The sequence below is a fragment of the Nycticebus coucang genome, chromosome 1 (genome assembly GCF_027406575.1).
Source record: "Nycticebus coucang isolate mNycCou1 chromosome 1, mNycCou1.pri, whole genome shotgun sequence".
In the NCBI taxonomy this organism is placed as follows: Eukaryota; Metazoa; Chordata; class Mammalia; order Primates; family Lorisidae; genus Nycticebus; species Nycticebus coucang.
Genome location: NC_069780.1, coordinates 46,863,469 through 46,889,998, shown reverse-complemented (window position 1 = coordinate 46,889,998; position 26,530 = coordinate 46,863,469). Strand labels below are relative to the sequence as shown.

The window sequence follows — 26,530 nt, the reverse complement described above, 5'->3', positions numbered from 1 at the left end:
GAGGCGCCTGTGGCTCAAAGGAGTAGGGCGCTGGCCCACTGAGGTGGCGGGTTCAAACCCAGCCCCAGCCAAAAAAAAGAAAAAAAAAATTTACTGATCACCTATTATGTGTTTCATAACCATCTAACTACAAATCCTGCCTCCACCCCCCAAACAAACTTTGTGTTTATTGCATTTATTTCCCCTAGAGATTATCCATGGCAAGACAGTAAGATCAGAAAACTCAAAAAGCGATTTAGGCTCTGTCCTCTCTCTCCTCACAGAGCTAAACTTCCATTTCTCCCAGAAAGCGGATCATTTAATCATTTATTCTATTATTTAAAAATCTCTGAATATTGCTATTTTTTCCTGATTCTTTTTGTTGTTGTTTTTAACCTTTTTCTAAACGTAAATCAAAAATTTCCTAGCAACTGTTTGTGTTCCAAGGCTTTGCTGAAGCAGGAATCATTTCTCTCTCTCTCTCTCTCTCTGTGTATCATCTTTAATTCTGTCAAAGTTATGTGTATTTTTTTAATAGTTTATAAGATCATGAGTTGGGAACATCAAATGGTTTCCAAGAAATTACCAGTCCCCCACTCCTAGTAAAAAATTACCGTGTATCAAAAGAAATGAGTAGATGGCTCCAGGCTCATCTTAAGGAATGAAGCAGGCTTTAAAGCTCCTGGGGACATGGCACAATTTACTAACTTTACCAAAACAGGCTCGGCGAGGTGGCCAGATAAAAAACAGCGATAACTGATAACAAAAAGTAGCCGGGCATTGTGGCAGGCGCCTGTAGTCCCACCTACTTGGGAGGCTGAAGCAAGAGAATAGCTTAAGCCTACGAGTTGGAGGTTGCTGTGAGCTGTGACGCCAGCCAGGGCACTCTACAGAGGGTGACATAGTGAGACTTGTCTCAAAAAACAAAACGAAACAACACGAAAACAAGACTTGTGTTATTTATTTGTTGATAACCGGACTGACTCTCTTGTTTGGACATTCCCTCTTGTCTCCCACATCTCCGCGTATGGTAGGGTCATATCATACGTCTGAAAATCTGTAATAGGCCCGATGATTTTCAAGCAAAAGATGGCTCAGGAATAGTGTTATCGTGCTTGGGACGTATTAGAACTTTCCAGGGGTCACGTGACCATAAAAGTACTAGTTTCTAGCGCTTTACGTATTAAGACATTTGCAACCAGTCTCTCCTCTACGTTCAACATACTTTTTAATCGCTTGTTAAGTTCAAATCTCTGCACCAAGTATTAAAAAAGCAAAGATGCATAACGCAAAAGTGAGAAGCACGTTAATTTCCTAGACCGCAAGGATTGCTCTCAATCGTGGGGCAACAAGCTCCTTTCAGAGTCAGGAAGTCGATAAAGTTGTTTGGGAGGATGCCCCCAGCTGTGTCCAGGCCTATTTCCTTTGCATCTAAAAGGAACAGAGAGAAACTTCCCGGCGGGGAGTGTTGGTTCTGAGTGGGAAGGTTCGAAACCCAGGAGTGGGCAAAAGCTGGAACGCACGCCGCGGCCCCGGGGTCAGCAGTGCCCGGGGCTTCGCGCCCGGACCCGAGTCGCCAACTTCGGGCCAATCAGCGCGCGGCGGCCGCAGCGCCCGGCCCGCGCCCCTCGCGCCCCCGCGGCAGCAATGGCAGCGGCCGATCCGGGCCGAGCCCGACCCGGGACGAGGAGGGGCTGAGCCGCAGGGGATCCTGTAATCTGCTGGGAGGTGGGGATTCTGGGAGGAAAACTCCATTTCCTCCTTCCCTGCCGGCTTTTCCCCACCCCAGCACCCCAAATTTCGATGTGCCGCCCGCGGGGTGCAGAGCGCCGGCGTTGAGGGAGGCGGCGGCCACCGCGGCCGGGAAAATGCTGGGCATGTACGTGCCGGACAGGTTCTCCCTGAAGTCCTCCCGGGTGCAGGACGGGATGGGACTCTACACCGCCCGCAAAGTGAGAAAGGTGGGTGACCCCGCTGCGGCCTGAGCGCCTCTGCCCCTGCGCCTTCCGGAGTTGCCCTGCCGCAGGCCCGGGGCGCCGCCGGCTTCATCCAGGTCGCCTGTCGGAGCCAGGCGTCCGGCAGGAAGGCCGGGGACCGCGGGGCGCGGCGGGGCGGCCTTAGCTCGCCGCGCCTCTCTAGCGGGCAGCGCCACGTAGGTGTAGGGGCGCGCTCCGCTGCCGGCCGGTCCGGGGGCGGAACTGCCACTGGCTTCCCTGCGGCAAGATGTCTTTCCTCTCTCCTGCAGGAAGTGAGTGCGATGGAGCCTCCCTCTTCCTCGGTTACCGGGGTGAGCTGCGTCTTTTCGTTGGCGAAGGCACGAGTGGGCGGGTGCCTTCACTGGCACGCACGCTACTCCGCTGCCTCCCTTTTCCCTTTAGAATGAATTAATGTGGCTAGAAATGTCTTAACTTTCCACGTGGGGATGGGGGAGAGCCGCCCCTCGGTGCAGCTCAACACAGGCCTTAGACTTTTCATTCAGATGCCCATGAGTTTATTCCCTCCTAGAATGTATGTGCCTTCTGGGAGGTGTCAAGCAGATAATCTTTGTATCTTTTTTTCTGTTATTTTTTTGGATTGTTCTCTGACATTGGATAGACCTCTCCTTCCAGAAAGTTACAGGCATGTTATTAGAGCGTGCACATTGCTCTGTTCATACAGGAATGGCCTAGAAATGTTGAAAGCGAAGGCCTGGGAAGAGAGGTTACCGGAACGTTCCAAATCTTTGGATTTGAGGTTAATGACACTGGAACTGTTTTATAGTTCTTTCCCAGGATATGTGAAATCTGGAGTCAGGAAGGCAGTGGGGAACTGTTCAATGAGCAGATACTTTCTGCCAGGGCTCATACCTGGAAGTTTCCCATATTAGTAGCTTCCCTGGCACAACACTCCTTTGAGATCAGTTTTAATCTTCATCAAAGAGATGAAAAATCAGAAATTAGGTAAAGTTATATTTCCTGTTGAGTTAGTGAGACTTCAAACCTGTAGCTCACTAAAATTCTAAGTCTAAAGCTCACATTCTTTCCAGAATATTTGTTGACTCCTGAGGAAGAGTGGTCATTATAAACCCCTATTCTCGCCATTTTCCCAGTCTCCCCCGTACCTCCTCTCTGTCAGCAAATATTTTGTAAAATGAAGTTTGGGCAAGAGCAGGCTAGTTCAGGTAAGTATGTGCCTTTCAGGTAAGGTAACCGCCCCTCTGCCTCTGACCTAAAGAGCAAGTGAAGAGGAATGGACAGTGCTACTAAATCTCCAAAAAAGGGCTCCACTATCACATCCTTCAGGGCAAAACTGGAAAAAATAAATCACATATTCACTTTTTAAGATGGAATTTGGGAGAATGCTCAAATGTGAAAAATAGAATTAGAGGTGTATTGATGAGATACTGCAAAATGGCCACATGGTAAAATCTATATTCTTCCAAAGGCAAATGTAGCCATCATCAAATGACTTCTGTATAGAGTTCAAATTCTTTTTTTAATTCATTCTTATAAGATGCGAAAAATTCCCAGAAGGACTTTTCTTGAAGGTCTTTGGGTTAAATGTATTTACTTAACAAATTAAACACAGTTCTTAAAAATAATTTGGTTTAATGTTATAAATAGTAATACACCTAACAATCCTAACACAGATTAAAATTATTATATAATTGTCTTTTTTTTGCCTTATATTACTATTTAGGTTTTTATAAACAGCCATTGCACTTCCTTTTGAATTTTTTATTAATTTCCTTTTTTGAGACAGTTTCACTTTGTCATATCCTTATCCCAGGTAGAGTACTGGGCAGTCACAGCTCACAGCAGTCTCAGACTTTTGGGCTCGAGCGATTCCCTTGCCTCAGCCTCTGGAGTAGCTGAGACTACAGACACCTGCCACCATACTGGACTATTTTTAGAGAGGGGGTCTGGGGTCTTGCTCTAGTTCAGGCAGGTCTCGAACTTGTAAGCTCAGGCAATCTGCCTGCCTTGGCCTCTCAGAGTTCTGAGATTACAGGTTTTTATTAATTTCTTTCCACCACCTTTTTTTTTGACATAGTTTTGCTATGTCCTCCCAGCTGGAGTGCAGTGGCGTTCTCATAGCTCACTGCAACCTGAAACTCCTGGCCTGAACCCATCCTCCTGCTTCCTTCTCCCTAGTAACTATGACTACAGGCCCACACACTGCCCAGCTAATTTATTTTCTGTTTTTAGTAGAGGCAGAATCCTGCTCTTGCTCAGGCTGGTCTCAAACTCCTGAGATCAAGCAATCCTCTGGCCTCAGCCTCCCAGAGTGCTAGGATCACAGGAGTAAGCCACTGTACCTGATTGATATTTTTATTAATTCTAACATATTTTTACACATGTGTGATTATTTGGAAGTATTTTGTTTTGAGGCATGGACCAGCACCATCATATATCATTGCATCATTTTATTATTACAGTATTAAACAGATACTGAATCTTTTCTGGCTAGTATAACTGACTAGTCAACTAGTATAACTAGAAAGGAAAAAAAATATGAAGCCTGTAGAGATTTTCTTCCAAATCATGTCTAGAATTCTTACCATATATTTCAAAGTAAATATTTGGATATTTGCAATAAATCCAAACTATTATCGATACTGTGTTATGATCCCAAGATATTCAACTATAAGATCAGAGACAGGTTCACTGATGCCAGAAATGACCTTAAAAGCATACTTCAGCTCCTTTGCCTTCCAAAGGCTGAGGACAAAGCTGAAGCTGATTAGCAGATTTTTTTTTTTGTAGAGACAGAGTCTCACTTTATGGCCCTCGGTAGAGTGCCTCACACAGCTCACAGCAACCTCCAACTCCTGGGCTTAAGCGATTCTCTTGCCTCAGCCTCCCGAGCAGCTGGGACTACAGGTGCCCGCCACAACGCCCGGCTATTTTTTGGTTGCAGTTTGGCTGGGGCCGGGTTTGAACCCGTCACCCTCGGTATATGGGGCCGGCGCCCTACCGACTGAGCCACAGGCGCCGCCCCTGAGTAGCAGATTTTAGTTGAATTATAAGGCTGCGGCTGAATACCAGTGCATCTATCCCTTATCTGTGTATAGTCAGTCTCTCAGTTCTGAAGTATATTCCAAGGTATTGTCTACTAGGCCTAACTCTGGCCATAAATTAAGGAATCTGAGAAGGGAAAGTTAGCAGCTATATTAAGGACCCCAAGAGTTTTCATGCTCTCTATTCTAAGCAAATTTTGGAACATACCACTTTAGGTACATGTGTTGGAAATTACAGATGTTTTATCACATTTTTATAACATGCTTGTATAGCACTCCGGTTTTAAAAAATGATTACAATTCAAGACATCCGTTGATATCAAATTCAGAGAATCTAATTCAGACTGAGGTTGGAGAATCTTGCTAGAAACTCTACCCCTACTAATTCCCCCAACTTTGATTTGGGATATCCTTGGCAATAGGAATCCCTTAATCCTTCTCTAGACTCAGCCTTTTTTTCTCTGTTTCCTAGAGTGGGGTCTCTGCAGCATAATTAGTTCATTTCCTGTCTTTTAGTTATACCAGATTTTTCGTGCAGGCCTGTTGCCTCTAATTTTTTTTTTTTTTTTTAGTATACAATCTACACCATGGTAACATTAGGAAAAGTCAAAGAGAGTGTTGGAAAGCCCTTGAGTGGAAAAAAGGAGGCCTGAGCTCATTCACACTTTTACACATTGTGATTTGCTAATAATAAGAAAAAATAATAAAATTAACACATTTTGCATGCCATTTGCTAGGCCCTGTTCTAAGTGAACCCCATTTCATGCTTCAGTAAAGATGTAGAATTTTAGGGTGCAAAGTAGTATGCAGATTAAAATTTGTGTTAGTTACTAAAAGCAATACATTAAGTATACATAAAATAAGAAGTTAATGGTAAGCAAAAATGTAGCAAAATGCTACATTTTTAATATCACAATCATTTTTTCCCTTGTTTGCTTATAGGAATAACCAGTAGGTGTTGGTTTTTGACATTATGCTTGAACCTGCAAAGTGGAAAGGTAAAGTATAAGGTTAGTCAGGCTTTCAGATGCTTTGATTTTTAAGGAAGAACTTAAGGTAGGAAATATACTACTAAGAGCCTTCCAGCAGGAAGGCTGCTGGAAGTATATTTGTCAAGTTTATTTTAAGCTGTAGGTTTTTCTTCTCTTTTAATCATCCCTGTGTGGCAGGCCAGTGTAGGCCTTAAACAGACAAGGTCTTTGTTTACAAGGAATTTGTGTCTTAGTGTGGGGAGATAGCTAGTAAACAGGTAGAAAAAGGAAGATTACTAAGATAATTGCAGCATGTGTTAAGTTAAATGAAGGAAATAAACAGGTTGAGGCATTAGAGAGTAAATGAGAGGCAGGATCTACTTTAGGTGGGCCAGCAGGGAAGGCCTCAGATGACATCTGAGCAGAGACTGAAGGATTTGAGCCAGCCAGGAGAGTATCCAGAGAAGAAAAATTTAGAGAGTTTGGAATGAAAGGTAGTTGGTATTGGAAATAGAGGAAGTGGTATGGATTCAAGGTGTAATTTAAAGTTGAAACCACAGAAATTTGCAGTGGATTAAATGAGGCAGATCATTGAAAGGGAAGACTCTAGGATGACTTGGTTTTTGGCTTGATCAACTGGGTAGATGTTAGTGTCATTTGTTTACATGTAGAGTATACTATATTGGAAGGGAGTATGTTCACGTGTAGAATATATTGGAAAAAGAATATCAGACAGCTGACATTTACTAAGTATCTGATAGAAATAGCACATTGCACTAAATATTGGTAAAAGAAGTTACTTTTTCTGTATAGAAGGACTTACAAAATTGCTGGGAAAATGAAAATACACTATAAAGATAAAAAATTTTATTTTCTTAATATATTAAATTATTAAATTTATATCAGATATGCTAGTAGAATTACAGAAGATGAGAGAGATAGAAAAGTAAACAGTTCCCATACACTCTGAATAATGTTATGGTAGACAACTGTGTAAGGTTGTGTGAGTTAAGTTCTACAGGAGTTCAGAAAAGGATCAGTTCTTGTCACAGCCACCAGAGAGAGTTGGGGGTATCAAGGCTTTATGGAGAAGGTGAATTTAACGGAGGCTATTATTGTTTGATTATTGAGCACTTCTGTCTTACATATATTTATACTATTTTTCCATCAGCCTTGCAATGTAGGTACTGTTATTATATTCGTTTTCAGATGAGGAAATTGAGGCAAAGAGGTTGATGCCCGTGGCACAGACTAAGTGGTAGACGTGTGATTTTGATTTCAGGAGTTTGAACAAATTTTGTGCTCTTAATCAGTTTGTATAGTTTGTAGCTAGAATTGTTGGAAATAAAATTGAAGTAGTCCTTAAAGAGCTAGACCTTGTGACAGACCAAGAAAGTTGCATGAACAGTTGTACCGAAGCATTCTGATACAGAGGAGCAGCCCGACACGGTCATATACAGTCACACATTTTGAATGCTGGGTTTTCTGTTTACTACACCTTGCATATGTTGTCTTATTTTATCATACATAATTATTGTCCTTAATTTACAGATAACATACTTGGCTCAGTTGTTTCTTCAGCCAGAATTGTAGCACTTTTCCTTACCCTGATCTTGTAAAATGTTTTTCTGTTTTGGAATCCATTCTTTGTGTTAACATGCTAAAGCCTCACCTGATCTTTAGATACATAGCAGTGACACTTGAACAATGCAGGGGTTAGTGGCTGCGACTGCCCTTGCAGTCAAAAATTTGCATGTGTAGTCCCAGCTACTGGGGAGGCAGAGGCAGGAGAATCGCTTGAGCCCGGGAGTTGGAGGTTGCTATGAGCTGTGATGCCACAGCACTCTACCCAGGGCGACAGCTTGAGGCTCTGTCTCAAAAAAAAAAAAAAAAGAAAAAATTTGCATGTAACTTCTGACTCCCCCAAACTAAATTAATAGGCCAAAGTTGACCAGAGGCTTTACTGATACCATGAACAGTTGACTAACATGTACTTTGTGAGTTACATTTAGTACATACTATATTCTTACAAGAAAGTAAGCTAAAGAAAAGAGAATGTTGGGCAGCGCCTGTGGCTCAGTTGGTTAGGTGCCGGCCCCATATACCGAGGGTGGCGGGTTCAAACCCAGCCCCGGCTGAACTGCAACCAAAAAGAAATAGCCGGGCATTGTGGCGGGCGCCTGTAGTCCCAGCTACTCAGGAGGCTGAGGCAAGAGAATCACTTAAGCCCAGGAGTTGGAGGTTGCTGTGAGCTGTGTGATGCCATGGCACTCTACTGAGGGCCATAAAGTGAGACTCTGTCTCAAAAAAAAAAAAGAAAAAAGAAAAGAGAATGTTATTGAGAAAAGCATAAGGCAGAGAATATATTTGTAGTTTATTTAGTAGAATGGTACCATCATAAAGATCTTCATCCTTGTCATCTTCCTGTTGAATAGGGTTAGGGGGACAAAGAGGAGGGCTTGATCTTGTGGTCTCAGGAATGGCAGAGGCAGAAGAAAACCGCCTGTAAGTAGACATACAGTTCCAAACCCAAGGTGTTCAAGGGTCAACTATAGTTATTTTTCCTTTGAATTTATACTAGAATGTTTTAACTGACAGCCTTAGCATAGCAGAGGTCTTTGGTAGCTGGGTTGGGATTTTAACAAAGAACTAAAGACCAAAGGGAAAGCTGGAGAAAACCGAAAAGGAAACAACTTATAAGTGAAGCAAAATGTATTTCTCTACCCGGTTTCTGGTCTTCCAATTCCAGTAAAAGCATTAAAGAACGTGCCCCTGCCTAGATCTTCTTAATACAACAGTCATAGTGAGTTGACCTTGGTCTAGTAACTCGATGTCTGGCTCTCTTTCCTTCCAACTTTGTGCTTTCTTGCCTCCAGATAGAGTCTTGTGTCTGTGAACCCTAGGCCAATATCCCATTATGCTTTACTCTTTTCATGGATAAATCTAAATTTCTAGTTCATACTTTCTGGGTACTTTTGGATTGATTTGTCCACAGGTGGTTTTTGGGGCAAAAGTTATTGATGTTGTTGCTATCTGTTTCCTATTACTGCTGTAACAAATCACCACTAATTTAGTGGCTTAAAACAACACAAATTTATCTTATGATTCTGGAGGTCAGAATTCTAGAATGAGGGAGGGGCATGGCTGGTTCCTTCTCTAGAGGATCTAAGTGAGAATTCATTTCCTTGCCTTGTGCAGTTTTCTAGAGGCTGTCTGCATTCCTTGGCTTATGGCCCCACATCATTTCAAACATTGCTTCTGTGGTTACATTTCCTTTCTTGACTCTGATTCTCCTGCCTCTGTGTGGGCCCATTCAGAAAATCTGAAATAATCTATCTGATGTCCTTAATGTAATCACATGTACAGCATGCCTTTTACAGTGTAAAGTAACATTCAGATTCTGGGGATTAGGATGTGGACATCTTTGGGGGATCATCAGTTAGTCTACCATGGCTCCAAAGTATAATTCTTCCTTGCCTAGGTTATCTGGAGCATTCTACAGTGTCTAACTTGGATGAGTCCTTCCCCTCATACCAGTCCTGATAAAGTATATCCATTGCAAATATACTGATTAGTATTTGCAATATTGATTATGGCAAGATCTGCAAGGTTAGCATTCATGCAGTAAAACTTGGATGAGTGGTACCTTCAGAAAGAGGGAGAGAATGTGTGTATGTGAGCAGCAGAGTAGAAATAAATAGATTCTGATGGTGTTCTAAATGATACTGTTTAAAAGAACTTCAGAATTTGGCACATCATGATTTTACAGGTGAAGACACTGAAACCAGAGGAGATTGTAAGGAGTCTTGTAGCTAACAGCTGCCTCTGAGGTTCCTGCATCTTCTACAATACTGTCTTCCTTTCTTTCAAACCAAGGAAGACACCTTGATTCTCACTGAAGAATTTGTACTAAGGACATTTGGTGAGGTAAAATCCCAATAAAAAGATGTCCAAAATGAAGGTTTAAAGCTGAGTTTGTAAACATACAGTAAGTTAAAAAGATAGATTGTACAGGGCTCTGGAAAACATACACCACCGCAAAATATACCTAAAAAGAAAAGTGAAAGCATGTAGAGGAAAAATCATCATGCATAAATGTTAGTACAGGAAGGTTAGATTTTGGGTAATAGGTGTTGTGTTGATCTGCTTAGAAGGTGACTCTCTTGAAGAAACAATGGATTTTCAGTCTTAGGGCTGAAGTCCTGCCAATGTTTGTTTACATTTCCCGGTGGCTGATGATAACTAATCTGGAAAAATAATCAGAGGAAAGCAGGCCACATATACTCTCTCTTCTCTGTGTTCACACATTCAGATCTCTTCACAGTTGCTTAATTTCCTAGTATTATTATAAATAAAACAAAAGGAATCTACTTAAACTGATGTTTTTTTCCAAAACTTTATATTTTAATTTTTATGATGTTAGCAGCTACACTTAATTAATTCAACAAATATTTGTTGAGCAATGGCAGTGGTTCAGTGCTGTGCTAGTTACAGGTGCAAAAGGTGAGTGACAGAGACAAGAGTCACTGAAGGCACAGTCCTACTTAAGCCTGCAATGAGCCTGCAAGGTGACCATTAGCATTCCTGGTTAAGTGGAAGTTAATGGTAAGAGTTTGAACTCAGGTCATTCCTCATACCCTTCTTTAAAAAAAAAATTTTTTTTTCTATATAAAGAAAATGCTGGGCAGCACCTGTGGCTTGAAGGAATGGGGCGCTGGCGCCATATGCCGGAGGTGGTAGGTTCAAACCCAACTCCAGCCAAAAACTGCAAAAAAAAAAAAAAAAAGTTGAACTATTGCAGATCCATTAAATTGGAATAATCGCATGACTGCCTCTAATAAAGATTTATTAAAAAAAAAAAAAGAAAATGCTATATCCAGAAATATATACACACACACACTGATCCACTTTAAAAAATGATTTTATGAAAGTAAGAAAAAGGTAAACTCACTGTATCATCTAGTGTTTCTCATTCAATCATATTGTGGGAAAACCTCATGTACTTTGGCTCTAATATTTTTAATAATTTAAATATGTTCTATGCTGTGGATGCCACATTTCCATTTATTCAGGTCTTAATATTTCCATTTATTCAGGTCTTTTTTTTTTGAGACATTATCTCACTTTGTCATCCTTGGTAGAGTACTGTGCCATCACAGCTCACAGCAACCTCCAACTCTTCGGCACAGGTGATTCTCTTGCCTCAGTCTCCCAAGTAGCTGGGACTACAGGTGCCCACTACAATGCTGGCTATTTTTAGAGAGGGGATGTTGCTCTTGCTGAGGCTGGTCTCAAACCTGTGAGTTCAGGCAATCTACCCTCCCTGACCTCCCAGAATGCCAGACTACAGGCGTGAGCTGCCATGCTCTGCCCTCATTTATTCAGGTCTTCTTTTACACATTCATTCAGTAAATCTTTATCACACTATATGCAAGACCTGTACTACCCACTTTTGGGTACAATATTGAAGAAAATAGATATGCTGGTTCTTGTGGAAGCTTGCATTCTAGTGAAGGGAGATAGAAAATAACAGTAAACCCATTAGGTAAATGTTATGTTAAAATGTGATAAGCCCTATAGAAAAAAAGAAAAAGAAGAGCTGAATGTGGTTTACTTGGCAGAGTTAGGCATGTGGGTATTTGAGGGGTGGGGTGTTATAAACTTGGTGTCCCTTAGTAAATCCCCACTAAGCCAGAGATTTGGGCAATGATTTGAAGAATAGTAGGAAAATAGCCAAACATACATCTAGGGGAAGAACATTCTGGGTAGTAGGGGCAGCTATAGCACAGGCCCTAAGGTGGGATGACACTTTGCTGGTAGAGTTCCAGGACCCAGGAGGCCAGTGTGGCTGGAATGGATGAACGAGGGGCAGGAATTGGGGAGGAGGTTGCAGAATTAGGGGAGAGAAGCAGTGCTTTAGGAGAAGAGCCACACTGCTTAGGGCCTTTTAGGGCATCTCAATGATTTTCACCTTTACTTTGGGTGAAATGGGGAGGCGCTGCAGTTTTGAGCAAAGTGGTGACATAAATTTACCAGGGGTTACTGTGACTACTGTGTTGAGAATGGGCTGCCATGGGGCAAGTGTGTAAACTGGGAGACTCATTAGTATTCTAGGGCAGTGATTCATGTGATAGATGACACAGCTTAGACCAAGATTGGGACATATTTTGAAGGTAGAGTTACAAAAATACTCTGAGAGGATTGGATATGGAGTGTGAAAGAAAGGGAAGGATTAGAGATGAATCTAAAGGATTTAGCCTGAGGACTTGGGAGGACTGAGTTGGCGGTTTCCAAATGAACTGGGGAAGATTGTGGGTGGAGCAGGTTTTCCAGAGGGTAGATCATTTGTTCCGTTTAAGGCCTGTTTTGAAAGGTCTGTTAGATAACAAGGGGATAGGTTAGAGAGGCAGTGAGATACACTGTATATTTGCAATTCCTCCTCCCCATCGCTTGTGCCATTTGTCATATATTTTACTGTATATGTTGTCAGTTTTACAGTATTTAATACATTTTTGCTATCTTTCATTTAGACCCTCTTTTAGAGCTATTAAAACTGAGACAAGTTGTATTTGTTACTTACTTTTAGTTTTTGCCATATTGGGAGCCCTTCATTTCTTTGTTTTGAACTCGGTTTTTATGTGGTTTCATATTCCAAATGCTGAGGACCTCCAGTTTGCATTTCCTGTATCACAGGTCTGCTGGCCGTGGGTTTTCTCAGCTTTTGCTTGTCCCTCCGTGATACTCTTGTTCTTTCCCCAGCACTGGACTTCTGGGTGTTGTTTTTTGTGTGTGATAGGTGTGATAGGCTGATGATGACAGGGAGAGATGGGTGGGAGGTGGGGGTTGGGGGCTATTTGTTGTCTGATTCTGTCCTCATTTTTTGTGAAGGCTTTATCTGCCTGGCCCTGGAAATGGGCTTTCTCAGTATTCCTGCTTCCCTTCCCCCTGAGAACCAAACTTTTCCCTTGTATCCGTGCTTACTCATTTGTGGGAGCTTCCCCGGTTATGCTCTAAATTCCTGGGCCTGCACTGTTTCCTGCCCTTCTCCCAGTAGCAGTGGGTCTTTACCTGTCCTGGGGATGATGATGTGGTTTGCTGCTTTTCTTGTAGTCACTAAAAGGTTTTCTCCTGGTGCGGCACCTGTGGTTCAAAGGAGTAGGGCGGCAGCCCCATATGCCAGAGGTGGGAGGTTCAAACCTATCCCTGACCAAAAACTGCAAAAAAAAAAAAAATTTTTTTTTTCTCCTGATGTGAGAAGGTCAGGATAGTGATACTGGAGTTTCAGGTTCTTGGTCTCGGTGATTTGAAGAAGAAGTCCACGGACCACAGATCAGTGGTAAAACAGAATTTATTTACAGAAAAGAATACAAAAATACTAAAGCTCTCAGAAGGGAGAGAAAACCCAAGTTGGGAGAGAAAAGCTCTCTCTGTCTCTCTCCCCATCTCTCTCCCCTTTGGGGTATATATAGGTGTATGGGTTCCTTCTATATGAGGCCAGGAAATGAATGGAGACAGTCCCTTCTGCTGGGGCAAGGTGAATGAATGTATTAATGAATGGACACAGTCCATTCATGGAATTAAGGCCTAGGAAACTTACATGAAATTGACCTAGGCATAGGAAATGGGGGCTCCATATTCAGTCATAAGTGCAAAGAGATAGAGACACCAAGGCGCTGGTGTCTCCCCAGCAGCTGCTCAGCCTCTTTGGCTATTGGAGCCTCCTCTTTGCCTACCCTCCAGCCTGCTGGTTCCTCTGCCACCGCCGCACCAAGACAGCCAAGGCAGAGGCAGCAGGTCCTCCAGCTCAGCTTGGCTGAGCTGGCTGGGGTGCCACTGTGCCACCTGTCCTGTATCAATTCTCCCTCTCCCATTAGAAACTCTTAACTGCTGTTAGGGGAAAAGGGTGAAGACTCGATCTAACTGCTTCCTGCTGAATCCGGCGATGATAGCAGGGGGCAGGTAGGGTTTCTCTGGAGGGAGAGTGATCCAGGGGTCCACGATAGAATCAGGTCTTAGACAGGAACCATCTTTATTGTGTGTGGCTTGATGAGTTTTTTGAAAAATATAAATCCGATTGGTATAATGAGTAAAAGGCAAAGGTAGGACAGTGTCAGGTTAGAAGCACTAATTCAGTGATGCTAAAAGAAACCTATATTAACATTTTTCTTGCTGATTTCTAAATAATAACTTTAAACTTTCCTTTGGCTCACAAGTGTAGGTGGACTGTGGCTGGCTCTCTTCATAGTCTGCTTCTGTAGAAGGTGGAGGGTTCCAAGATTTTACTCATGAATGATGTATCCAGGAATCCACTCCCGTAACTTTTAACAGCTATAGAAGACAAGATTAACAGAAAAGGGACCTTCCCAAGTTGGGGTTAGGGAAGGTGATTTAGAGAGAAGAGTTTTGAGCATGACTAGATCCCTAGGAGAAAAAAGCTGATTTGTTGAGATTTAGCTAAAGTAATATGTTTCACTAATTCTATAGTTTCTTCATCTAGTAATAGAATAGGTCCTTGTCTCATATTTATACAAGTGATTGTTCCTGCTTTAGTTTGTATGTCCCTCCCCAGAAGGGGAGCAGGACTTCCAGGTATGATTAGGAAGGCATGAGGGAACAGTCAGTCATCCCAATTGCAGCTTAAAGGTTGAGAGAAAAATTTGGTAATTGGCTTTCCAGACACCCCCTGTATAGTTAACAGATTTTGGGGATAAAAGATAAGGGTTAGAGAGGAGTACAGAAAAGGTTGCTCCAGTGTCCAGAAGAAATTTTGTCTCCTGACCCTCCACTATAAGGCAAACCTGGGGCTCTTGAGGGGTGATGACAAAAGCTGGAGCCATGAGAACCTACCCTGGCACCCTCAATGCTGATGAGATCACTGTCCCAAGAGGCCTTCGCCTCTGGGGCCAGGCCACCCTCCAGTGGTCACCCCTACATTCTGGACAGGGGCCAGGTGGCTTGCCCAGCCAGTGGTGCTGCTGAGGGCAGTCCTTCCTAAAGTGGCCAGTCTGACCACATTGGAAGCACCTTTCCTTAGCTCCTCTGGCTTCCCTCTGCCCCTGAAAGTTGCTCGTTTATCAGAGTGCCATTACTAGAGCTGTCATTCTTTTTTGATTCCTTCTCTCTTTTTCCTTCTCTTTTTTCTGATCTTGGTTATAAAAGACCATAGTGGCTGTTTTAAGAAGATTCTCCAGGTTATAATCTGGGCCTAGAGCCAATTTCTGGAGTTTTCTTTGAATATCTGGGGCCACCTGAGTGATAAATTTGTCTTTTAAAATAATTTGACCCTCTGTGGAGTCAGGTGTCAATTGGGACAGGCTGGCTGAGGGATTCTCAGTCCTCAGTCAGGCTGAGGGACTCTCAGTCAGGCTGAGGGACTCTCATTTTGCTCCTGGCAAATAGACAACTTGGAATAATTCACAGGCTTTTTCTTGGACTGATGTAAACCTTCTAGGATACATGTTAGAAAATGTTTACGCCACCAGTCACCTTCCTTCTCAGGATCCCATTCGGAATCCTGAAGGGGAATTGCCTGTCTTCCCGTGGGGCATCTGTCCCTGTCTCCAAGAGACATACTGCCATCAGTATTGGACATGAACCCCACTTTCTGGCTTCCCCAGGACTTCATTTTTTTCATTAAACGTTAAAGTTTGATCTAGTAGTAACATTACATTTCTCCAAGAGAGTTCAAAGCTTTGTCCTAAACCTTGGAGAACATCTATGTACTTATCGGGGTCATCAGAAAATTTTCTTAAATCAACTTTAATTTGCTTTCAATTTGCCAGAGAAAACGGAGTGTATACTCGCGCACTTCTCCTTTCACCACTCATGGTCTCAATCAAAGGACACAAAGAAGGATATGGTTTGCCTTCTGGGGGTTGCAGTAGGACCCCTAGAAGGCAAACTGTCCCACTCTTGGGACAGCCTCTCTCCAGGGGTTTTCTGAACACATGGAGGAAGGTGTGGGAGAAGTAGATGGAGGGTTTAAACTAGGTGGTGACAGTGTCTCCCTCGAGAATCGCTGACCATTTGGGGAAGTTACTACAGCTAAGAGAGCAGAATCTATCTGACAGGTCTTACACAGCTGGGGGTTGTCCCTGAGGGAAAAGAACACTTTCACATAGGACACCTCGGACCACTTTTCTTCCTGTTCACAAAAAGCATCCAGCTGAAAAATGGTGCCATAATTAAGAGTACCCTCTGGCGGCCATTGTTCACCAGTGGAGAGTTGATACTGAGGCCAGGCCTGGGTGCAGAAGAAAACCATACATTCTTTCTTCAGCGTCTGGGGATCAAACATGTCCCAGTGTTCCAGAATACAGCGCAGCGGGGTGTTCTATTGACAAGAGATTATGTTACCCATCTGTGAGAAAGAACAAACGTCCAGCGTCTTAATCAATCCCACGCCGTATTCCTGACTCGTCAGAGCATCCTCTGACCAACCCAAGAAGCCTTCTGACCAAACGAAAGGAAGCGTCCTTCCTTTGGGGAAGAATCCCAGAGGAGAGTGGCCTCCTCAGCCCCTGCGCTTGTCTGGAATTAGCCACCCTTACCAGTGTAGCGCTTAGTGCCTGCTGGTTCTCCTGTGCTTATAACGTGCCGGCAGCACAGCTCCGAGAAATAGCTTTCAGGGAGCCTGGTCCCACCCGATGCATATATTCTGCCCCTTTCTGCGCCTTCCCCCCACTAGCCTCAGAGTATCAGTCAAAGTGGGGATGAGCCCCATCCTGGAGAAAATGGCTGTGCTATGTTTGCACATTTAACTCTATAGAATCTGTACAAGCTTTTTCTAAATTCCCCGTAACAAAAAGGAGAGTAGGCTTTCCGGCATGACCACGTCTTGGGTTAAATGCTATGCTTTTCCAACCTCCTCTTTCTTTCCCAAAGGTTAGCAAGGCAACAATAAATTTAGTTAAAAATCAGGGTTGAGAGACACTTTGAAACTTTTTGTATTACAATTAGTTGCACTTAGCCGTAGTCCTAGAGAAACCTAGAATTATCTTAAACTTCCCCACATCAGAAGAAATCAAATACCCAGGGTTTTTCTCATTGCTTTTCTTTATTTTCAAAAGACTGAGCGGTAGCCGAGTTTTAGGGCCTACTTTGGGAAGTCATTCCAGGCTTCCCTTCACAGGCCTCCGGTTGCCCAGATACCCTGTGGAGGGGAGTCATTTTGCCCCTCATTTGGGGCTGACTTCTCTTTAACAAGGTCAGTCTTTTTTCTCAGACACATAAAAAGCCAATCTAATTTAGTTCTGCAGTGAAAGGCAATAAAAAAGGACCTTACAACACACCTTCAACATTTGAAGCCCCCTTAAAACATCTAATACATACTTCTCAAAAAATACCAGAATACCCTTACAAAATTAACAAATATATAAACAATTTTTACCTACATTTAAACAACACATATATACTATCAAGGAGAGGAAGAGAACTAGAAGATGTCTACAGAGGTAATAGACAAAATTTGGGACCATGGAAGAGAAGAGAAGATAGTAAAAGCTGGGAGAGCACGAGTTTCCTAAGGCCCTCCCCAGTCCTGGGGTCAGAACCATTGCTGGGGACCCCAGGGCCTCTGGGTGTTACCTCCTTGCTCAGCTCTTGACCAGGGAAGAAGAATAAACAGAGAATAGGTTCAACATTCTTCCAACAGACCCTTCGCCTCCTTTCTGAAGCCAAGGGGAATAAGAAAGTTTGCTCCTCAACAGCCTCTTGCCGGTGACCTGGAGGTCAGCATCTACACTATGCACATTGACATGCTGGGGAGGGCAGGGCATTGAATTTATTAATCTCCAGTAGGATAGCTATAGACAAAAACAGGATAGAGAGAAGTGGTCCCATTACTTACTATAGATGTCTTCTTTCCGTCCCCATATGGGCCACCAAATATGTTACCGGAATTTCGTCTTCTCTCCTGGCTGGCTTGCCAAATCTGATACCGGAGTTTCAGGTTCTTGGTCTCGGTGATTTGAAGAATAAATCCGTGGACCACAGATCAGTGGTAAGACAGAATTTATTTACGAGAAAGAATATAAAAACACTAAAGCTCCCGGTAGGGAGAGAAAAGCTCTCTTTGTCTCTCTCTGTCTCTGTCTCTCTCCCTCTCGGGGTAAATATAGGTACATGGGTTCTTTCTATATGAGGCCAGGAAATGAATGGGCACAGTCTCTTCCACTGGGCCGAGGTGAATGAATGTATTGATGAATGGACACAGTCCCCTCCCCTGGGGCAAGGTGAATGAATGTATTAATGAATGGACACAGTCTCTTCCCCTGGGGCAAGGTGAATGAGTGTATTAATGAATGGACACAGTCCCTTCCGCTGGGGCAAGGCGAATGAATGTATTAATGAATGGACACAGTCCCTTCCGCTGGGGCAAGGTGAATGAATGTATTAATGAATGGACACAGTCCCTTCCCCTGGGGCAAAGTGAATAAGTGTATTAATGAATGAACACAGTCCCTTCCGCTGGGGCAAGGTGAATGAACGTATTAATGAATGGACACAGTCCTTTCCGCTGGGGCAAGGTGAATGAATGTATTAATGAATGGACACAGTCCCTTCAGCTGGGGCAAGGTGAATGAGTATATTAATGAATGGACACAGCCCCTTCCCCGGGGCAAGGTGAATGAGTGTCCAAGTGTCCAAGGCGCTGGTGTCTCCCCAGCAGTTGTGTGGCCCCTTTGGCTATTGGAGCCTCCGGTGGGGGTGAGAGGCCACCCTCCTTGCCTACCCTCCAGACTGCTGGTTCCTCTGCTGGCTGCTGCCACACCAAGAAACCAAAGCGGAGGCAGCAGGTCCTCCAGCTCAGCTCGGCTGAGCTGGCTGGGGCGCCACCTGTCCTGTATCAATAGGTTAAGATATTATGCCATTTTTTCATCAGCTGCTGTTTCCTCCTGCATGCCTGTATCACTGAGGGCATCTCTGGAGGATAAGAGCACATGTGTACCTGGGAGCTTTCCTTGGTCTTTGGCTGGCGGTAGTTTTACACCTTCTTGTTATCTGAGGTTGCCTTTGGCAAGTTGTTAATATATTAGTTTTTTTTTTCTTTTTTTGAGACAGAGTCTAACTTTGTCACCCTTGGTAGTGTGCTGTGGCGTCATAGCTCATGGCAACCTTCAACTCTTGGGTCAAGCAGTTCTCTTGCTTCAGCCTCCCCAGTAGCTGGGACTACAGGTGTGTGCCGCGATGGCCTGGTATTTCTAGAGATGAGGTCTCGCTGCTGCTTAGGCTGGTCTCCAACTCCTAAGCTCAGGCAATCCACCCACCTGGGATTACAGTGAGCCACCATACCTGGCTTCTAAAATGTTAGATTTTTTAGCTGCTTGTGTGGTGGCTGGCAGCTTGTCTTTTCATGACCTGGAACATGAGCCATTGTTCTCAAGAAAAGTCATGATAGGCTGGGCATGATGGCTAATGCCTGTAATCCTAGCACTCTGGGAGGCCAAGGCGGGCAGATCTTCTGAGCTCAGGAGTTTGAGACCAACTCTGAGCTAGAGAGAGACCCTGTCTCTAAAAATAGCTGGGCCTTCTGGCGACATGTATAGTCCTAGCTACTTGAGAGGCCGAGGGAAGAGGATCACTTGGGCCCAGAGTTTGAGGTTGCTGTGAGCTGTGATGCTACAGTGCTCTACCAAGGGCGACAGTGAGACTCCATCTCAAAAAAAAAAAAAGAAAACAGAAAAAAGAAAAGTCACCAATTAGCAACTGAGGGAAGTAATAGGGAAAAGGAACAAAAAGTGTGTTTTGTAGGAGAAACACTTGACTTCTAGCTATTAAATAATAAAATCATGAGCATCTGATAATGAAAGAGAGCAAAAAAAGTAGAGTCCAACTAACAAACTCCAAGGAAAAAGAAATAAACAGTAACTTGAACAGAGAGCAAAAATAAGGAAAATAAAAAAACAAATTACAATAGTATAAAGTAAGTAATGAGTATTAAAAAAGATGGCAGGAATTAAAGCAATTATATCTTATTCTCCACTTTATCACTGGACCTACTGAGGAGAATGCTGACCCCAGTTCTCTGCCAGACCTAAGGCCTCATTTGTACTTAGTTGCCCATAGATGCTAGTAGCAGTTGCTTTGCTCAAGAGAAGTGAGTAGCTTATGTTGGGGGTGAAGGGGAAAGGTGCTGCATTGAGGATGCTATATACTCACAGTTTTTTCTTCTTTGCAATGTTCTGCAGTTCCCATTTCCTACCATTTTATAAGGGATGCATTTCATAAAGAAGAATTTTGTTATATCTGGGGCACCTTTGCATTTCTTTTCCCTGACTTCTGCTGTATCAATGGAGAGTAAGAGACAACTATAGAGATCTAAACCTTAGAGTTTATGTTTTCCTTGTAAAAGAAGCTGGCAGGCGGACATTTGGTGCCATTGGTTCAGTGGCTCAAAATATTAGAGTGGAAGTCTTTGCAGTTCTCCTAGGCTTAAGATGGCTGCTTCATCCCAGGCTATGATGCTCAAATTCCAGGTGGGGATAAAGAGGAAGTGTCCAAGAGATTTTTTTTTTTTCTTTTTTGAGACAGAGTCTCACTGTTATTGCCCTTGGTAGAGTGTTATGGCGTCACAGTTCTCAGCAACCTCAAACTCCTGGGCTTAAGTGATTCTCTTGCCTCAGTCTCCCGAGTAGCTGGTACTACAGGCGCCCACCACAATGCCTGGCTATTTTTTTGTTGCAGTTGTCATTGTTTTTTAGCACGCCTGGGCTGTGTTCGAACCCGCCAGCCTCAGTGCATGTGGCCGGTGACATAATTACTGTACTACTGGTGCTGAGCCAGTGTCCAAGGTATTGATGGTGTACTTCTCAGCTGACTCAGCTTCATTTAAGAACTTCTGTGGTAGTTCAGTACAGTGATTTCTGCTTGTAGGTAGTTAGCTCTCCTCTCCTCTAGGTAAACTTAGTATTTTACCTGGTTACATTAGTACCCTTCACAAGGTGTTCTAGTACTTCGGAGAATGGATATAGGAAGGCAACTAGTCTGTGCCTCAGCATTCCTGGCAGGAGAAGATTGGAGATTTTTCAAATTGAAATTTATATTGTTGAAGGCCTAATTGTATTTCAAGAACACACGCACAATTGTAGTTTAACATTGAGACACAATTATGTTCTAAGTGGGGTCTCGAGATTCCTTCTCTGAAAAATCATCATTATTTCAAAGGTAAATGACTCAACAGCTTATTGATTTCCTTTAATGTAATTTATTTCATGTAGATCTATATTTTTTATTTGCTAAGCCATTTCAAAGGAAATTGCAGGCATTATGGCAAGTTACTGCTCAATTCTTCAGTATTAGGACATTTTCCTAAATAACCTTAATATAATTTCATTTATTTATTTACTTGGCAAGCATGAAACAAAGTTTATTGAGAAAGAGAAAGATAGACTTAGAGTAAGAAAGTTTACAAAGTAGGATACTTTTGCCATAGACGGTGAATGGCCTCCACTGCCAGGGCAATTAGGTAAAGAGGCCCTTAATATCATTTAAACATCCAACAAAAATAATAGTAATTTCCTAATATATGCAAGCACCAGCCCATATTTAAATTACTCCAGTTATTTCCAAAATGTTTTTATAGCTATTTATTTTTAAACCAGGATCCAATCAAGGGCCACATGTTACGTTTAGTTATATCTATTAACTCTCCTTTTTAAATTCTCTCCTGTCTCCTCTTTTTTAATAACAGTGGTTTTCTGAAGAGATGAAGTCAGTCATTTGTAGAGTATTACACATCTGGATTTATCTGATTGTTTCCCCAGGGCGCTATTTAACTTCCCTATCTTCTGTATTTCCTGTAATCTGGAAGTTAGATATGTAGTATAAATATTTTTGGCAAGACTGCCTCACGGGGTGATGCTGGTTTTCTTTGTACTGCACTAGCATAGGGGGCATATCTGACTTCCCCGCTGTTAGTGACGCTGACACTGGGTTAAGGTAATTTCACTGTGAAGGTGCTGCTTTCCCTCTGTGCTTAGCAGGTAATCTGTGAGCTGACAGTATGTGGATGTATTTTTCACTACTTCTTCCTAGTGGTTTTTGCATCCACAGATGATACTTGCCCAAATCTGTTATATTATTAGGATTTCACAATGATGATTTGCTAATTCAGATAATTCCCTTTATTTAAAAGCATTTTAATAAGGAAGAGCTTGGCATCATCCGTTGCTGCTGTCTGGTTATCCTGAACTGTGGTTACTATTGAAAAGGCAAGACAGAATGCTTCGGAAATTTCCCTCTACTAATTCTTACAAGCTATTATCCTGTAATGATGGGAAATGAGGCTTTTAAAAATATTTTTTTTCTTTCTTTCACAATCCTTACGGAATTTGTTAATGTGCTTTGTTCTCTTTAATTCTCAAATTGTTCTAATTTCAAATCCCTAAGTTTTATAGTTGAGGAAACTGAGATTCAGAAGTGCAGTCAGTTGAGAACAGAGCAGGAACTGGGAGAATCCATGTGCCTTGAAACCTCAGCTGCTGCTTTTCCCACAGTTCTAACAGAAGTATCTGCAGTAAACCTTGCTTTCACCTTCTTACCGATAATATGAAGCAAAATGAGAGAAAATTGCCCACATTTTTGCAATCATACTTTTTTTTTTTTTGAGACAGACTCTCACTTTATTGCCCTCGGTAGAGTGCTGTGGCGTCACAGCTCACAGCAACTTCCATCTCCTGGGCTTAGGCGATTCTCTTGCCTCAGCCTCCCGAGTAGCTGGGACCACAGGCGCCCGCCACAATGCCCGGCCATTTTTTGTTGCAGTTTGCCCAGGGCCGGGCTTGAACCCGTCACCCTCGGTATATGGGGCCGGCGCCCTACCCACTGAGCCACAGATGCCACCCTGCAACCATTCTTCTTTATTAAAAGTCATTGTTTAGTCCAGTGGGTGGCAGATTGAATGGCTTAATTATCTGCTTTGTTCAGAAACAGTCTGAATAAAAACAAAGAAACACCATTGTAGGCTGGACATTGGATCAGTCTGAGAAGTGAGTTTGAGTCAGACAATTTTGTTTATATGTGTTGAATTTGTCTTGAAGTCATATTTTATTAAACCTGGACAGTTTTGAAAACTTGGAATTCATTGCTAGTATACAAAAGTAGCATCTTCACATGCAAATTTTCAGTTATCAGATATTGCATTTATCTGGCAGCACTGGGCCCACATTGTGATACAGCAACATTTAAGTAGAATGAAAAAGCTTCTTAGGTGGGCATGCCTTTGCAACTCAGCTCTTCCCTAATTTATCATTTACATATTTATTGTTGGGTGTCCGATGTTGTGCTGCCTCACTGCCTAACTTGTAAGTGTTAGAGATGATGGACCCTTGAGATAGTTACAAATGAAGAACTCTAAGAAGCTTTTTGAAAAGAAATCGGAGCGCAAAGGTGATTCGATAACGCAGACACAAATGAAAGCAAGAAAATGGAAGAGCTGCCACATTTCCCGCTGCCAGTAATTAGATCTTCAGTATCTTTATTACAAAAACTAAAACCAATAATAACAGAAGTCAGCCAGAAATTTTTGAAGTTTTCAATATTATTTGAAATATATGCGTTTCCTTCATATCATTTATTATGAACTTACCCTTAGTGTTTAATACACTAATGCTCATATACAATTAATGATGAATTATATGGAAACCATTCATTTTGTAGCTTGAAGTGGTCAAGTATTGGCAACTTCATATGATTCCACTAAGAAAAAATAATTATAGTTGGGGCAGGTGCCCTAAAGTTACCTTTCACTGGTGTGCTACCCAAGGAGGTCTAAAGCCCACTGAGGTAAAATAAGCTTATGCTAAAGTTAGAATCTCTTTAGGAAATGGTTAGCAACTAAAAATAAAATTATAGTCACAATTTTAGGAAAGTGCTATTTGTATAACAGACAAGAACAAAGGTTTAGGGAGGAGGTGGGCACCTGGTGCTGGAATGCTTTGGGAAAGTCATAGTGAGAATAGGTCTAGTAAGTACAAATCTTCATCTAAAGCCAAATACAAATTATATTTTAAATATCTGCATTGTTTCTTATTGCAGGTAGTATGGATAATTGAGAGTTGGCTATTTACGTTTTACAGCCACAGAAACCTTACAGCCACAGAAACTCAAGTTTATTTGATTAAGTCATCATAGTATATTCACTAATGTACTTTGAAGTAAATCTCATCAAAGCCAGAGAGCTAAATACTGTTATAAATTTTCCCCCTCTGTGTTTTTATAGTTTTTTGAGACAGAGTCTCACTGTTGCCCCAGGCTTAGAGTGCCATTGGGTCAGCATAGCGCACAGTAACCTCAAACTCCTGGGCTCAAGTGATTTCCTGCCTCAGCCTCCCAAGTAGCTGGGACTACAGATGCCTGCCCCAATTCCTGGCTAGTTTCTCTGTTTTTAGTAGAGACAAGGTCTTGCTCTTGCTCAGAGCTGGTCTCAAACTCATAAGCTCAAGGACTCTTCCCACTTTGACTTCCCAGAGTGCTAGGATTAAAGGGGTGAGCAACCATGTCCAGCCAGTGTTTTATGTCAATGGTTTTCACACTGGATTGCAGCCCATTGGTAAATTCTAAAATTAATATATATTGGGTTAAAACTCATTTCTAAAAGAATGAAGCAATTTACTCAATTATGGGACTACATTGTACAGAGGAAGGATAATTCTTTTTTGAGAAATATGTACAGTATTTTAATTTTATAAGGATGTGTTTATATGTGTATGTGTGAATGTGCTAGGGTGAAATGCAAAATCTATGTTGTACTAAGAGATGAATGAAAACTTAAAAGCCAGTATTCATTATAATTTAGTGGTTTGAGTTGATGATTGGGACTGACCATACTGGCGAAGCTTTCAAATCATCATTCTGAGTCTTAGTTTGAATTTTCAAAGCATTAAGTCCTTTAATAATCTTTCTAGGCCTGCATCCAAGCAGGCTTTTCTCCTCTATGCCAGTGCATTTATTTAGGATTGCATTCCTTCCTCTTCAGTCCTTTGAATACTGCTAATTGATAGATTCAAAATTTTTTTTCCCTCCGATTTTCTGCTGAGAAGAGTAACTGTTTGGCTTGGGTAGATCAGTTACATTGGGATGTGTGTACTCAGATTATTATTACTTTCTGCATTAGTTGATAAAGGCCATGGCAGTGTAGACCGAAAGTTGAACTATATCCATTAACATCAAATCCTCGAATTTATTACAAAATAACACACCTTACTTTTTTGGTCTGTTTTATAGATTAGTTTTTACATCACTTCACTCAGTTTCTTCAATTCAGTGGTCAATGTACTGAGTGTCTCCACTGAGCAAGGCACAGCTCAGGTAATTGCTAAAAGTTAGTAGAAAGCTGGGAAGGGTGGCAGCAGGCTACCTTGGCACTGAGTCATATGGCCATCTGTCAGGATTTTCACTGGTGGCTTGGTGAAGTGGAAGGTGCCTGAGCTGTCCACTCAGAATAAATCTCTGGTTCCTAATTCCATCTCTCATCATTGTTAGCTGATTGACCTTAATTAAGCAACTCATAGAAACTCTTTGAGCTTCAGTTTTCTTAGTTGTTAAACGGGGGAGTGTGACATTAAGTAAATTAAGTAAATATTAATTTCTCTCCTATTTTCTTTCATTTTTATGGAGCTTTTCTTGATCACCGTCAAATACTGGTCAGGTGCCATCTGTGGAGAGAAGTGATTGCTTTTTAAGGAAATCATCTTTGGGGCTGTTGTGTCTGAGATGTGATGTTGAGTGCCCATTTTAACATGAAGTAAGGCATGAGAGGATTGTAGCAAAGCCGGCTTCCAGTTTCTCCTGAATTTGTTCTCTGTGTATGAATATCCCTAGTATCATTATAAATAGCCAGCAATCTCCTTGTTTCATTGCTAGGCCTGTGTTTAAGTTATTTACACTTACAGTCTTGATTTGAGGAATCCCTGTAGGTATTTTCTGCCCTGAAGTTAACATTAAAGGGACGGTCTTCCTGGCCCAGCCATTATTTATGGCTTCTCAGGACTTCTTTCCTTCATCTGTAAAATGACAGGGCTGGGTTGGTTGGTTGTAATTTCTTGAAGCTTTAAAATTTTACTCTGCCCAGGAGTTGGGTTTTCTGTTGTTCATTAAGTAATTATATTTCTTGAAACATTGCATTGGTGGTTATTTTTTTCCTTTAACAATGTTCATCAAAAGTTTCCCTGGAGATTTTGTTGTTATTGTTATTTTTTCTGCTGCCTCTGTGTGAAGTGGGGATTCTGCTAAAAAATGGTCATAGGCAGTTTTGGAGGTGGCTCACAAAGGCATGGGTGTCTTCTCTGCACACATTTCTATAGAATGTTTGGTTGTGGGGACATGACCAACTCCCTCTGTCCTTGTAGTCCCTGCTTTGGTCACTTTGGAGGAGGAGTGTGGCTTATCCTTTGTATATGCCCCTGTAAGTCCTGCAGGGCAGACTGCAGGGACCCAGCCATTCATGGTACTGAGGGGCTATGCCAGCGGTTCTTACCTGTGAATTGTCAAAATGCAGCTTCCACACCCCCCTCCCATATTCTGAATTTAACAAAGCCCAGGCAGGATTCTGTTTTTGAAGCCAGCAGCTGGTGATTCTCAT

The 26,530-nt window shown here is 42.3% G+C and overlaps 1 protein-coding gene across 4 annotated transcripts in view; it reads left to right on the top strand.

Moving 5' to 3' along the window:
• The first annotated feature begins 1,319 nt into the window (after positions 1–1,319).
• PRDM5 (PR/SET domain 5) overlaps positions 1,320–26,530 on the top strand; it is a 243,486-nt gene continuing 218,275 nt past the window's right edge. Inside the window, exon 1 of one of the 4 annotated variants that reach the window (XM_053573458.1) lies at positions 1,320–1,940. In XM_053573458.1, the coding sequence (XP_053429433.1) occupies positions 1,848–1,940 (93 nt within the window). In that variant the 5' untranslated portion in view covers positions 1,320–1,847. Of the gene's footprint in view, positions 1,941–2,148; positions 2,267–26,530 lie in introns of those variants that run through there. The other 3 variants (XM_053573313.1, XM_053573370.1, XM_053573353.1) reach the window with 3 other exon arrangements.